We start from the raw sequence: 15,733 nt of genomic DNA on the forward strand, positions 1-15,733 counted from the left end.
AGCCTGCTGGAGTGTTCCCCCGTGGGCCATCAGATCCCCCACCAGCTTCCCCAGGAGGACCATGCTGAGATTTCTGGAGGTTTTGAAATCTGGAGGGGCTGGCCAATCACATGTAGTGGTGGCCTGAGGGAGCTTGGAGTCAACCAGATGTTCATTCACTTCCTTGGCTTACTGATGGGAAAATGGAGGCCTGAGGGGTCCTGCCTGAGTTGGGACCAGAGCCCAGGTTTGGTAGGCCCATTTCTCGTACTGCATTCTGTAAGCGGTTATTGCTACCTGTGGCTCTCTGCTCTGAGAAGAGGGCTAGACAGTCAATATGCAGTTGGGCACAGTGGTTAAAGCATGGATTTTGGAGACAGATGTCATGGATTCAAATCCTGTCTGTGTAGCCTGGGCAAGTTACTCAACTTCTTTTGTTTGTCTATATAGTAGAGATAACAATAATACCTACATCACAGAGATAGTGTGAAAATTAAGTGAGGTAACGTGCATAAAGCATTTGAACATAGCCTGGTATGTAGGACACACTATGTGAGCTTTACCGGCTGTTCCTGTGATGATGATGGTGGTGATGGTGGTGATGATGATGGTTGTGATGGTGGTAATGATGGTGGTGATGATGATGATGGTGATGGTGGTGATGATGATGATGGTGATGATGGTGATGATGGTGATGATGATGATGGTGATGATGGTGATGATGAGGTGGTGGTGGTGGTGATAATGATGGTAATGGTGGTGGTGATGGTGGTGATAATGGTGATGGTGGTGGTGATGGTGGTGATGATGATGGTGATGATGATGGTGGTGAGGGTGATGATGATGATGATAGTGGTGGTGATGATGGTGGTGGTGATGATGATGGTGATGATGATGATGGTGATGATGGTGGTGATGGTGGCGGTGATGGTGGTGATGGTGATGGTGGTGGCGGTGATGGTGGTGGTGATGATGATGATAGTGGTGATGATGATGGTGGTGAGGGTGATGATGATGATAGTGGTGGTGATGATGGTGGTGATGATGGTGATGATGATGAAGGTGATGGTGATGATGGTGGTGATGGTGGTGGTGATGGTGGTGATGGTGATGGTGGTGGTGATGATGGTGGTGGTGATGATGATGATGGTGATGATGGTGATGTTGAGAATGAGGATGAGGATGTTGGTGACCGTGTTGGTGATGACGATGGTAATGATGATGATGATGGTGGTGATGATGATTGTGGCAATGATGACAATACTGATGACAATACTCATCATCATCATCACCACCGTCATGTTGATGATGTTGATGCTTGTGATAATGTTGATGATCATTAATGTTCAAAAGGGGTGAACCTTTATCTTTTTCCAACAGTTGCCAGGATCTAAAATGGCTGGGAAATGAGGTGTTCTGGCTCATGGACTATTCAGATAAACCATATGCATATGTCCATATCTCCATAGGGATATACAGACACGTATGCCATTCACAGATGACCATTCACGAAGAGTGCGTGATAAAAATTACAAGTGACAGAAGGCTCTCCTTTGTTCCCTGAAACCTACTGCAGGGCTGGCAAAGAGGCCACCACATTCTGCCAGAGCAGACACCAGTAATAGATCACAGCCCCCTCCAGAGAGCAATTTCCATGTTAGATGAAACCCACTTCCCTCCCTGGGCCCTTTCATTGCAGCTGCTGAGCTGGTATGGGGCTGTGCAGAGGCTGGGGTTGGAGTCTGGGGGGTGAGCACCCCATCCTGCAGGTCTGATAGACTGCTGTTTACGGTGATAAGCACAGAGGACGGAGTCTCAGCAAAGTGTGCTCAGAGAACGTGGCTTCCACGATCTCACCAGTTCTTCACAGGAAGTGGACCCAGGTTATGGGAAGCCCTGCATGGGGCCAAATGAGCCCTCATACCCTTAACAGCTTCACCCTGAAGCTACTGCTGGTTATGAAAACCCCTTTAGCAAACCCAGCAAAATAGGCAGCCTGTCCCCCTCCCCTCGTCAAAGGACAGTTTCTGACCGCTGTTTCAGGGCCGTCTTGCCACATGGTCAGTGCACGTGTGATGGTGACCATGCTTCCACACGCTCAGCCACATTGCAGCCACGTGGAGAGCGACCTTGGAGTCCCGTGTGGTCATCTTAATGCTGGCAGGGGACTTGCTGTCGCCAGGCTGGGGTGCCTCCGATAGTTCCAAAAGGCTCTAGGCAAGGCTGAGGATAAATCCGCGTCTTCTCGGTGATTGGCCTCTTGAAAGATCTGAAGTAACTCCAGGTACGCTCATGGATATGCACGGTTGGAAGGGACTTGAAGGGGCCTCCAGGGGAGCCCCCATGTTTTACAGGTGACCAGCTCTCTCTGTCGCTCTCCCCAAAGCCATACACACCTCCGCTTTGATCCATGTCATGCTGCATTTATGTTTCCCTGTGTCTCCTCCTGGAATGCGGGCTCTGCAAGGGCAGCGTCTGTGACCTGTTCTGCTCTGTTCCCTGGAAGCCAGTGCCGGGCCTGGCCCAGAACTTGGAAGGCATCTGTTGAGTGAAAGGGTGGATGGATGTGTTCCAGCAGTCACTTCCTCCAGGAAGCCTTCCCTGCTGCCCATGTCACCTGTGAGCATCCCTCCTTCAGAGCGCCTGTGACATTGGGTTGCAATGACCCATGTGACTTCATTTAGGGCTGAGTCCACAGCTAGTGTCGGTAGACAGTGAGTGACCATTATAAATCCTAGGGATACCAGGAAAGGCCTCCCAGAGCCTCCAAATTCTGGGGGTTTATAGGTGAGGAAGCTGAGGGCTGACAAGGAAAGAAGCTAGTCTGAGGACATCTGGTGTAGGCCAGTGGCAGAATAAGGTTGGGGCACTTGGACCCAGGGAGGTGAGTCTCTAACCAGGTCACCCAGCTGAGAAGCCACAGGGCCCTGGATCCAACCCCAGGCAGCCATGGGGTCCCAGCCATGGGCCAGGCCCCCAGCAGCCTGTCTGAACAAAGTGGGAAGAGTTCCTTAGCTATGGAGTCATAGAGGAGGCTGTGGAGACCCTTTCCTTTATTCATATCCCCCCCCACCTTGCTGCCACCAGTTCATCTGAGCCAGGCCCTGTGAATGTGAGGGGCTCGAAGCAGACTGCCCGTCCATGTAGCAGAGAGAAGACATCCCTCAGGCCGAGCCCGGCACTCAGCTAATCACTTTGAGCTGCTGTCATTCTCAACCCTTCCCTCCCTGACCACACCACAGCATCACTCATTTTTTGGTTCCTCATACATGCCAGCTCCTTCCTACCCCAGGGCCTTTGCACATTCTGTTTCCCCTGCCTCTTTTCATTTAGCTAAGCCTATGCAACCCCCGCCCCCAAGCTCACCAGACCCCTATGCTGGCCTCCTGGTCTGAATTAGTTGGGCCTGTTTATGCTCCTTCTGCTGAGGGGGCAGGCCAGGGGCAAGGAGGGGGCATTTCATCCCTTTTAAATGCTTCAACTCATTTAACCTTAATTGCTTTGTTTTCATAGACATTTGCTAAGGAAAAGGACCAAATTATAGCTTGAATTGGGTCTTACTAATCTTAATTAAAAGCTCTCGTTTATAATCAGGACCAGGCCCCAAACGAGGAGCAAACCGCCCTCAAATGGCTTGTTTAAATAACGAAGACCCTCTTGGTAATCACTGTTTAGTCTGAACCAGCAGTGCACATCACCCCTTCTATGTGTACTTAATTTTTTAGACTTATTTATTCAAGTCGTTTATTCCACTTGCAAGTTCCAACTCGGGCCTTTTCCAGAATGCTATAATTAAAACTCTTGGGGGAAATAACTTTTTGTTTTGGCCACAGAATATCAAATATATTATTATTTTCCCCTTTTTTGTGTGCGAAGGGAAAAAAATGACAACCTCTGGGCATCAGAGATCACAAAATTAGCATGTATGTAATGAATGTAAGTAGCCACTTCCTGGATTTCATACCCCCAGTGCCTACTTGTCAGTCACTGAAATCAGATTATAGGGCATGCTATTAGGCATTTTAACAAAACTCCTAATAACACACCCAATGATCCGTTTAGTTTAACATCAGAAATTAAAAAAAAAAATCTTGAAACCAATTGGCCTTCTTATGGAATAATGTCTACGACCTTAATAAATCATTTTCCTCATCATTATTGCACACTTTATTGAAACTCCAGATAAAATTCTGCTTTTGGGGAGGCCAGGAAAGGCAGTAGGAGGTGGGCTGGGGGTGGGGGGGAGGGGAAATTTTTCTTCAAGTCTTAAAACGTGCAATTATGCATGCTAACGTGCGCCCCCCTGAAGATGAAAGCCCTCTAGTCCAGCAGACCAGCAGGCAGGAAGAAGTCAGATGTGACTTAAAATTCCAAGTTGCTGTCAGCTAGCAATTAGATGGCATTGCTTGCAACAGGGCCCAGGTCTGCTGCAAAGTTTGGGCTTCTTGGAATTTTCCTTTATAGAAAGAAAAATGAAAATGTCATACCATTGGTGTTTGAGCATTGGGGACAATTTCGCCTCCCTGTGCCTTAGTGTACCCATCTGTAAAATGCTTCCGTGGGACTAGATTCAGTTTAGCATTGAAGAATGTTCACTGAGCACCTCTCTGTGGCAGGCTTGGTGCTGAAGCCAAGACCTGTTTTCCTCCCCTCACTGGTCAGTGGGAGAGTCGAACCAGGAGAGACGTGAACGTCACACAATGTGGGAAGTGCAGCAGTGGAAACGCAGACCAGGCTGGGGGCAGAGAAGAGAGAGTACGGATCTCTGCCTTGGGAGGGAAGAAACTAGAGAGGCTCCCCAGAGAGGCCTTGATCCAGGCGAAGTTAGGAAAGCTCGCGTTCCTTCCAGCTCTGACGGTCCATGAAGCTCTGTGCAGCATGGATGCAGAGGCCTTTTTTGGGCTCGGCTGACTCAGTAAGTCCAGAAGTGACTTAACCTTCCAGAGGCCTGGTTCCCAATCCAACCAGTCAGGGCAACGGCACCTGCCTGGCAGGGGTGCTTTTGAGCAGAGGTGGGAGGAGGAAGGAGGGCCGTCCTGCCGTGGACATGGACGAGAGTGTGTGGAAGGCAGCCCAGGGCCTGCATGTGGTGTTTTCCTTTTCCTCGAAATCCCCATTACTCCTAGGGTTAGAGGGTCTCTCCCCTGCCCCCACCCCCGTAGCCCCAGCCCCTGCCCCAGGAGGCAGCCCCCTCTCTGCCCCTTCCTCTGGGCTCTCTCTCCTCCTCTTGGCCGCTTCTTATTACAGTGGCTGTATTTGTTTTTCCATCTGAGGAATGCTAACCAGAAAAAACCATTATTTCTAAGAAAATAAACTGCGGGCCTGTCGGCCTTTGGATGCTACTGAAAGGGGTGGCGGCCTTCCCCCAAGGCCTTGAGACAAAGAGGGCCAGAGGGCTTGTGTGTGCGGGCAAGGTCACGGGGCCTCCAGGGGCTCCAAGGGGGTCCTCCAGATGGGCCAGGGCTGCAGTCCTGGGAGGAGAGAGCTTAAGAGCCCAGCCAGCCAGCCGGCTTGGACTCTGGCCTGGCCAACAACAGCTCTGGGATCGATCACTCCCTACTCCCTTCCAGGCTCCAGGATGCACTCCTTTCTCCGGGAGCCACCATCCTCCTCTCTGGGCCTCCTGCCCCTTTTGCCAGGGGGAGTAGAGCTAGGCATAGGTCCGTGGAGAACTGGGTGCCAGCCCTGTGTGACCTGGGGCGGGTCTGTGGGCCTCTTGGGCCCTAGCGGGCTGACTGCAGAGTTCAGGGCTAGAGCTAGGAGATCCCAGGTCCCTTGGGGCCCCCATGGTGGCCAGCTCCTTGCCACAGTGTTGCCTAATGCTGGCTTAGTCTGTGGGGGTGGGAGATGGGCTCAGGCTGGACTGTTAGTCACTCATCCCTTCCCACTGGCCGCCCCGTAGATGGTCCTGTGGGCCTGGCTGGTGTGTTGGCAAGGGAGGGTCTCCTCATATGAAATGAGTTTATCTGTGTCTGGGTCATGGTCCCCCATCAGGCTGGTGGCTCCTTGTGGCCAGGGTCTGGGCCGAGGGTGAGGGGCCAGCCTGGGGAAGGCGTTGGTACAGGAGGGGAGAAGGCAGGGAGGCAGCTGGATCCTCAGCAAGGACTGTGGGCCCTGACTTCCTAGGTCACTGAGACTGGGAAATTCTCTAGAGGATCGGGTCTAGGTTAGGAGGGCAGAGTCTGCCTCTTCCTAGCTGGGTGATCTCTGAGCTCTCTGCGTGTCAGTTTCTTTTCCTGGGATAAGGGAGGTTAAGCCTTCCTGCCTGGGCTACGGTGATTGAGACGGTGCCTGGTGGGGAGTTGCCATTGCTGGTGCTGTGTGTGTTGGAGAGAAATAGCACTGGGGATTTGGAGAGAGAAAGAAGGAAAGCAAACTGCACCGGGCCAGCTTAGGTCAGCCCAAGGCCTGAGCCCACGAGGCGGCCCCCAGAGTTCGAGTCTTGGGTTCAAGTTGCTGTCTGCCCCTGACTTGCTGTTAAGGTTAGCACCTCAGTTCCCCTCTCTGGGCTCGGTTACCCCTTATAAAATCCAGTGGGGACATCGGAGGAGCTGTCAGGCTGCCAGCTTGCCCATTCTGAGTGGTGGCTCAGGCTTTCTGGCAGCTGCATGTTTCTGACCGTCCTCCTGTTGTGTTCAGAGGTGGCTGGCCCTGGGCAGCGGCCCCTCAGAGCTTGTGGTTTCGGGGGTGTGGGCTTCTCCCCGGCCTTTTGCTAAGGGGACAGGAGAATGACCATGCCTATAATTGGCAGAGCAGAGGCATGGGGGCCTCAACTCTGACTTGGCAGCCTGGGGCACCTCCTCGCTTCCATCGAGAACATTCTGACAGATCAGCTTTCCCTTGACCAAGTTGCTTGGATGTCCATTAGGCTTGATGTCAGATTCGGGGAACAGCTCCCAGCCAAAGGTTCAGTGTGTTTTTGAGGGAGAAAGGGAATAATCAACTGGTCCTTGTCCTGTGGTTTGCTGGGAAAATTCCGCCTGCGGCTTGGGCGCCGCACACCCACCATGAGCGCACACTGGGCAGGTGGCATTTGAGGTCAGTTTAGAAGAAGCATCCTTGTGGTTTCCCTGCATCCAGTCAGAGCCCCCAGTGACCCAGCCAGTGCAACAGATGAGAGCAGTGACGGCATTAGCTTTTTAAAAATTGTAAACAATTGGGGCGCCTGGGTGGCTCAGTTGGTGAAGCGTCCGACTCTTGATTTTGGCTCAGGTCATGATCTCAGGGTCGTGAGACTGAGCCCTGCGTCAGGCTCTATGGAGCCTGCTTCAGAGTCTCTCTCCCTCTCCCACCCACTGCTCTTGCATGCTCACGCGCATGCACGCGCTCTCTCTCTAAAATATGTATACATATAGTAAACTTGATTGATATGTGATTCACATATCATGCAATTCACTCACTTAAAGCCTACAGTTCAGAGACTTCTAGTACGTTTACAGAACTGGGTACCCATCACCACGATTTTAGAACCTTTTTACTATCCCAAAAAGAAACCTGTACCCCTTAGCCATCACTCCCCAGCCTCCCAGCCTAAGAAAACCGCTCATCTACTTTCTATCTCAATAGATTTACCTTTTCTGGAGACTTCATATAAATGGAATCTTACAATATGTGGTCCTTTGTGACTAAGACAGCATTAACTTGCAAGTCAGGTAGGCTGGCTCCCTTTCTGGTTCCACTTGCCTTAGCTGTGTGATCTTGGGTAGGGGAGGTAACTTCTCTGAGTCTCGGCTTCCCCTGCTACAAAATAAAGATGTTGGTACGCACTTCTCAGGCTGGTCGTACGTGAGGGGCCTGCATACCGTCTACACATGGGTGGGGGTCTGTCGACAGAGCCTGTGCTTGTGATGATTATTCATTTGCGCAGGGTTGAGTAGCCCCTTGTTGACCACACTCTGCTACTTCTGAAGCTTACACTGAACCGAACACAGTTCTTGTCCCCATGGAACTCACGCCCCAAAGGACAGATACACAGTGAGCAAGAGTAATGGTGGTGTCCATTCATTGGGCTCTGGGGCCCGGAGGGTGAGGAGGAGTCATGTCTGCCAGGGGATCAGCAGAGGTTTCGGGTAGGAGACGATGCTGGGGCTCAGCCTGCAGACGTACAGAGGTGTCTGTGAAGAGTAAGGAGGCCAGGCGAGGAGGGAACAGTGTGAGCAGAAGTGTGGTGGCCTGAAGCCGCACCGGCCATGGGGGAGGTCAGCAAGCAGCTCAAACCCCATGGTCATTTTGGATCACGAGGTGGGCAGTGGGGAGGGCCTTCCCACCCTCTGGCTGAGCCATGGTCATTGTGTGCAGTTAGGAATGAAAAAGTATATAGATTTGTGTTGGTTTTGCGTGACCTTTGACCTTTCCCATAATTAACTGCTGGGCCCACTTCTGGCATTGTCTCCGCAGAAGGGAAACCTGATCAATGGATGCCAGGGGTCCACAGAGAGCCGGGTCTCATTACTCAATCATTACAAACCCAGAGCTTAACCCTGTGCCACCGGAGACAGGAGGCTTAATCCTTCCTGCTAGGCCGCCCCACAAAACTACCTTCCCTTGAGCGTAATTAGCCAACAAACCGGATTAAGATTTATTCACCAATAAGGACTCGACTTCCTAAGCCATACATCTCTCCCAGAATGGTTGCCTGATCTGAGGAGAGCACGGTTTTTCCTAAAGCCCCAGACAAAGGGGAAGACAGGCGAGTGCCCAGCCAGGGAAGGGGGTCTTTGTTAGAGCGTTTGGTCTCCACTGTCTGCAAGGAATGTCAAGAAAAATGCCAATTTCAAGGGGAAATGAGAAGACGTTTTTCAGTAATGATCTCTGAAAGCGGAGAGCGGGAGCTTTAAAAAAAAACCAAAAACTCATTTTGAGAACCTTTCCAGTCAGCCCTGATTTTTAGGAAAATGTCCTGAAATAGTATGAAATTAAAATGAGCAGGAGCTCTGACATATTGCAATGCAATCTTTTAGAACCTAGGCACCACAGAATAAATATATGTTTTATGGTGCAACGAGAATCAATTTTGAATTAAATGAAAAAAAAAAAAAAAGACTAAACTCATCCCATTCGAGTTCCAAACCACTACTGTTGGCACACGACCACAGCCGTGGGATTGCGTGTGCACGCTGCCTTTAATATAGGAAAAATGAAACTGCGTGCTTTTAAAAATCCCATAACGAGCTGCTCCTGTGCTGCTATTCTCGGCTCTGTGAGATGTTGGGAGCTGTTTTCTGTTGAGAACTGAGTTTTCATAACCAACAACAACAACAAAAAAAAAAATCCAAGCTGGAGAAGGAGCAGGGATGGCTAGGGTGAGCTGTTGGGACTGTCACCCCCAGCACTCAGGTCAGATCCTACTGTTTCCACTCGTATGAACCTTCCCTGTCACCATCCCTCAACCTCAAGGGTAAGTATACAACTTGGAAATAAAAATAATGAGGCACGTGACATCTCCTTCCCACTTTTCTCCTTAATGATTTTTTGGACCATGATGCACTTTTAAAAAGTATTTGTCACATGCACCCTAAGGATATGGCTCTAACAGGTATAGACTCTTTGAACACAACCACTGGCTAGGGGCTGGGAGACCAGGCGCTCAGCCCTGCTGTGCCTCAGCCTCCATATCAGCAAAATGGGAGTAGCACTAACACTGGGCTCTCGCCCAGCTTCTTCCCTCCAATCTTTGCCTTTGTCATCATGTGGCCGTCTTCCTTCTTTGCGTCTGTGTGTTTTGCCATGGTGTTCTCCTCTCTGTCCTAACATCCTCTCTGTGTGTATCCAAATTTCCCTCTTCTTATAAGGACACCAGTCATTAGATTAGGGCCCATCCTACTCCAGCATGACCTCATCTTAACTTGCTTACATCTGCAAAGATCCTATTTCCAAATCAGGTCACATTCACAGATACTGGGGGTTAGGGCACCAATACATCTTCAGGAATGACACAATTCAATCCACAATAGTCCTTCAAGAGTAAACATCCAGAGAGCTTGGCCCTGTCCCCCTCCATTCCTTCACCCTCTCCCTACCCCATTCGCCTGTTTCTCCTCTGGCTTTAACGGCCCTTAAAAAGTGGTCCGAGCCTGCCAGGCATCTCAGAGGCCCGTGGGGCCTCCTCCAGGACTGGTGGCTCATGGATACATTTTTTTACAGAAATAAATCCACTTGTTTCGGCAGAGACTTTTTTTTTTTAAGTTGATTTTTTTGTGTGTTTATTTCTTAGGTATTAAAGGAGGAGGCTCACATGATAAAAAACAAAAATTCGGTGCACAGACGCAGAAATCAGGGGAGGGAGGTTAGTTGTGAGCAGATGTTGCAGGCTGGCCTAGGAAGCCTGCGGTAGCACGTCAGGCCTGGGGATTGGAGAGGCCTTGGTTCTGAGAGATGCTTGGATCTGGGGGAAATCCTTTGGAGATAAATTAAGGGAAGAGGTATGAGCGGTGAATGCTCCTGCACTCTTCTGCCTCCTGGAATCTACTGTGGCCAATGCTATAGGGTGTCACAGGAAGAAAAAGGCTAGAGTTGTTTTATTGACTATTCAGCAATCTCTTTACAATGCCTTCTAGGTATAGTGACCAAATAGGTTATTATTTTGAGAGTGAAAGTGTGCTGTTAATAATTACCCCCAGACAACAGCATAAAGAGAAACTGTGCCAAGCAAATCGGGGCATATGATTATCCTAACTAGGGGAAGAGACATTTTTTTCTTAGACCTTACCACCATTGAAATGAATTTAATTACATTTATGGATGTGGCAACTCTGTTTCCTTCTTTGCTTTGGCTTCTGGGAAGCTCAGAGCCATATTTGTGGCCACCTTTTTGAAGTTGTGCTTTAATTACCAAATGTATTTGTATACTTTCACCAACTTTCTCTTATTCTTCAACCCTCATTTCTTTTTCTTCTTCCTAACATCTTATTTTTTTGATCTTATTGTATGTATTTTGTAAGCTGTTTAGATGGATCATGTTTGAAGAAGTTGATGGATGGATGAATACATATGTAAATGGATGGATGGGTGAAGGGCTGGATAGACGGATGAGTGGTTAGGTGTGTGTGTGTGTATACATGGGTGGGTGTTTGGATCAATGAATAGATGGATGGGTGGTTAGACATTTGGATGGATGGATGGATGGATGGATGGGTGAATGGATGTCAGATGGATGGATGCTTAGATGTTTAGATGAATGAAAAGATGAGTGCCTGGCTGAATATTTAGATGGACGGATGCGTATTTGAATACATGGTTAGGTATTTGGCTGGATAAATGGATGGGTGAATAATAGGTGATTGGATAAATGGAAGAATGATCAGCTGACTATTTATTTATTTATTTATTTATTTTTAAAGATTTTATTTATTTATTCGACAGAGACAGCCAGCAAGAGAGGGAACACAAGCAGGGGGAGTGGGAGAGGAAGAGGCAGGCTCATAGCGGAAGAGCCTGATGTAGGGCTCGATCCCATAACGCCAGGATCACGCCCTGAGCCGAAGGCAGGCGCTTAACCGCTGTGCCACCCAGGCACCCCCTGTGCCACCCAGGCGCCTCCAGCTGACTGTATATTTAGATGAATAGATTTTAGCATGAAATGACAAATGGAAGGATGAATGGATAAATGGGTGTTTGGATGATTAGGTCATACTTTCTTAGCACACAGTGTAGATGTGCAAGGGTGTAATAATAATTTGCCAATGCCTGGCATGTCATGGGTATTCTAACTTATTAGAAAGAACGTGGGTTTTTGAGACTGAAAGACCTCTGTTCTGATCCTTGCCCTGCTGTTTACTATGTGACCTTGAGCAATCACCGGCACTTTAGTTTGCTCACCCATAAAATGAAGTTAATACCCACTCCAGAGGGCTGCTGTGAAAACTAAATGAGCTGGTGTGTGTTTCAGTAAATATCTGCATAATTCCTTCTGAAGTACAACTTGAGAGAGAGAGAGAATTCTTTTACCCAAGCATGGAGTAAAAGTGCTTCCCCTCAGTCATGTGCCCACCCTGAGACCAAGAGCTGCTGCTACATACACTCTCTGTGTTAGATGACCAGGCTCCACCCCCAGAGTTGGGACCAGGCCATCTTCTCCTGAGCCACCTGTTTACATGAAGCCAAGGGAGGGAAAGGTCTGGGGCTGCTGGTTCAGATTGGTTGAGAGATGATGCCCGTGAGGAGCAGGTGGTGGAATGGAGGACCAGGGGGCAGACTGGAACCATGCTTAAGGTGTAGTGCAACCATGCTTTGGGAGCTGATTCGATGCCTGTGGAGAGGTGGAAGGATAACAGTATTCACAGGGATAAGGAACCCGAGGCAAGTGCAGGGTGGTGAATTAGTCGGGCCATGTTGCCTTTGGAGTGTCTGGGACATTGGGGGGTGGGGGGGAGAAGTGGTCAGATTGGTTTATCTGGGGCTTTGGCCGAAGGTCAGGGCTGCAGAGAATGAGAAGTAATCTATATCTCAGTCTTCATAAAGCTGTATGCCCTTTCAAACATAGAATCTTATATCCTCCTTCAGTGTTATTTAAAATGTCTAAGTGTGTTAAATATAATGATTAAGAACAATTCAGATGACGTGCAGAACTGAGCCGGCTTCCCCGCTGACGCTGACACTGACGCCCACAGCTGGCTGGTTAAGTGGAAGCTTATGTCTTTTGCACCTTTGGAGATCTGAGCTACTTTGTTTCGCCCTCGTCATGGCTGGATGGGTGGGCACAAGAAGTGGACTGCACAGCCCAAGCTCTGTTTTCTGGCATTTCGTGCTGCCATTTTCACTGAAGTTATCCCCTCTACTGGCTGCATCACTAGCAGGCAGATGTCTAGGAAGTGCTTGGTCACCTCTGGAGTTAGGGAGCTCACTACCTCCTGAGAGAGCCTATTTTCTAACGGACATTTCTACCTGCGAACTCAAATTCATTGGCCCCCATGGCTTTCCTCCACTGTGTGTAGCTCTGCCCTCAGGACCCGCATGGAGAGAGCATGGAGCTGGGTGTCTGTCTCTGTGCCAGCTCCTCGGGCCTTTAAGGGAGCAGCCAGGCTTGCCTTCAGTCCCCTCTCTTCTTCCGGCCAGCCCAGCGCTCATAGCTGGAACCTAGCTTCAAACCTTCCTCTTTGGCCCGGGAGGGGAGGGACCGATTTTTCCTGCGAGGCACTTCCGGTTGTGCTTAGTAGGGACGGACACTTCCGGTTCCACTGAGAAAAGTACTTCCGGTTCCCGCGTGAGGCTATTTTTGCTCTTTTCCCAGCCCCCTTGGGTTGGCTGTGGAGGTCAGCGCGGGCGTGGGCCGAGACAGCGAGCCCTGGGAGCGGTTGGGCCAGGGTTACTGAGGCCCGCAGGCCATGCTGGTGGTTCTCCCTGGGCCCTGGCAACCCCTGCTCGCTGTTCCCAGAGATGTGGCGGGCTCGGGCCCCCTGGAGCTCCCAAGCCAGGCTGCCGGGTTCGAATCCCACTCGTACCACTTCCGAGGTGTGTGACCTTGGGCAGGGGTCTGGCCTCCCTGTGCTCCGCTTTCTTCAGTCCCTTGTAAAGTTAGAGTCAGGATGACGGTGCCCACCTCCCTGAGTTACTCTGGGGTGTGAAGAGAGAATGATACATGGGGTTGCCGCGGGACTTGGGTACAGAAGCCGCTCGTTGGATGTTAACTAGGCGCGTTTCTGTTGAGGTCTCAAATCTCTCTGGAGCTCCAGAACTGATAGCCCTTTGGCCCCTGATGGGAAATGTTGAAAAAAGACTTAAAACAGCAAAAAACGGTGACCTTTACAAAGGCTATTGGCCATTGTTTAGAGACAGAAGCCTTTGTTATAACAAGGAATCTGGAGCCCTAGAAATTCAGGCTTCAGGCGCTGCCGTGGAAGGAAACTGGGCGGAGTATACGGACTTTGCGCTCTTTCCAGAGGTTACGTTTTTCGGTGGTGTGCCATGTCCATTTTATTCAGTACTCCCCACTTCACAGAGTCATGAGCTCTCCATCTCTGGGAGGGTTTCACGGAAGCTGAAGAGAGCCAGTTTCGGGGGTTTTTTAGACAGGGTCCCCGCATGCTGCTATTGTCCAGAGGGTTTTGAGGGGGGCAGAGCTGGGTGTGAATCTTGCCGGCTTCACTGTGGTGAAAGCATCCTGCACTGCCCCGTAAGGAGGTGGCCGGCCTTATCGCAGAGCCAGGCTCTTCATCTTTGTCATCTCTGGGGCCCCAGCCCCCAGCAAGGACTTTAGTGAATACCTGTTGAGTCATCCCCGAACCAGACGTGCCCTGGTGGCTTCAGCGGTAGGGGGGAGAGGGAACCCCCAGGCCCTTCCTCTGATTCCTCTCCCGGCCCTCGTTTTGCAGACATCGACGAGTGTGAGAATGACTACTACAACGGGGGCTGTGTGCACGAGTGCATCAACATCCCAGGGAACTACAGGTGCACCTGCTTTGACGGCTTCATGCTGGCCCACGATGGACACAACTGCCTGGGTGAGTGACGCGGCTGCGCCCTGCCTGCTGGGCGAGCCCTGCCTGTCCCTCAGCTCCAGCCTACAGAAGGCTTACCCTCCTCTGGTTTCTTGTATTACTTTGCTGGGGCCGCCAGAGCAAAATGGTACACAGACTGATTGGCTTAAACAACAGGAATTTATTTTCTTGCAATTCTGGAGGCTGGAAGGCCTAGGGCAAGATGTTGGCAGGTTGGTTTTTCTGAGGCCTCTCTCCTTGACTCACAGATAGCCCCCTTCTTGCTGTGTATCCACACAGTCCCCTCTCTTTGTGTATATGGAGCTGGTTTCCCGCACTCGCTCTTTTTCTCACTGCTTCTGTGTGTGTGTGTGTGTGTGTGTCCTAATCTCTTCCTATAAGGACACCAGCCTTATTGGAGTGGAGCCCCTCCTAACGACCCATTTTTAACGCAGTTACCACTTGAAAGGCCCTGTCTTCAGATAGGTCCCGTCTGAGGTCCTGGGGGTCAGGGCTTCAGCATTTGGATTTGGAGAACACAGTGCATATACCTCACAGTGCATATACCTGCAGAGTCTCATGGTTCAAGTGCGTAGATTTAAGCCAGTTGTATGAAATTTAGAAGAGTAACAATAAAATTGGGAACATGCAGGAGAAGAAGGAGAGAAATTGGAAAGCAGCGTCATCTCCTCACAGCCCTCCCTGCCCCCAGGTGTGGTTTCCTGTGGTGGCAATCGGGGGTCCCCGTCACAGGCCCCCCAGGTATCCTCCACCCCCACCCGGCCCCTGTTATCACCATTTTGCCAGCTGTCTCCCAATGTGAGAAGTGACTAATGAGCTGGAGCTGCTGTAACGATGTGACAAACTCAGTGGCCCCAACAACAGAAATTTGTTCTCTCCCAGGCTGGAGGCCAGACGTCTGAAGTCAGGCTGTCAGCAGAGTTGGTTCCTTCGGAGAGCTTCCAGGGAGAATCTGCTCCAGGCCTCTCGTAGCTTCTGGTAGCTTCCAGCATTCTGTGCTTGTAGATCATGGTCGCCCCATGCTTTCACATGCCCTTTGCTCTGTTCAGGTCTGTCTGTGTGTCCAAATTTCCCTCTTCTAGAAGGACACAGTCCTAGTCATGTGACCCCCTCTGCAAAGACCCTATCTCCAACAGAGGTTATAGGTCTACAGAGACTGGTCTTTAGGACTTCAGCATCTTTGGGGGGGACATGATTCATAACAGAGGTGGTTTGCAGTCTGCAGCAGGAGGACCATCTCATGGCAGAGAGCACGGGGTCTCAAAGTGGATGTGCCTGTCCCCCAGGCCCTCCTCTGCTGCTGGCTGCTGAGTGACACA

General features: G+C 50.4%; 1 protein-coding gene across 3 annotated transcripts in view; it reads left to right on the forward strand.

Moving 5' to 3' along the window:
• The window catches only part of SCUBE1 (signal peptide, CUB domain and EGF like domain containing 1), a 137,191-nt gene that overhangs the window by 7,668 nt on the left and 113,790 nt on the right, over positions 1-15,733 (forward strand). For 2 of the 3 annotated variants that reach the window (XM_087868638.1, XM_045779905.2), the window contains exon 3: positions 14,289-14,417. In XM_087868638.1, coding sequence (XP_087724764.1) covers positions 14,289-14,417 — 129 coding nt within the window. Of the gene's footprint in view, positions 1-13,234; positions 13,429-14,288; positions 14,418-15,733 lie in introns of those variants that run through there. The other variant, XM_087868639.1, reaches the window with a different exon arrangement.

Source organism: Ursus americanus, chromosome 17 (genome assembly GCF_024610735.1).
Source record: "Ursus americanus isolate L20-20 chromosome 17, mUrsAme1.1.p, whole genome shotgun sequence".
In the NCBI taxonomy this organism is placed as follows: Eukaryota; Metazoa; Chordata; class Mammalia; order Carnivora; family Ursidae; genus Ursus; species Ursus americanus.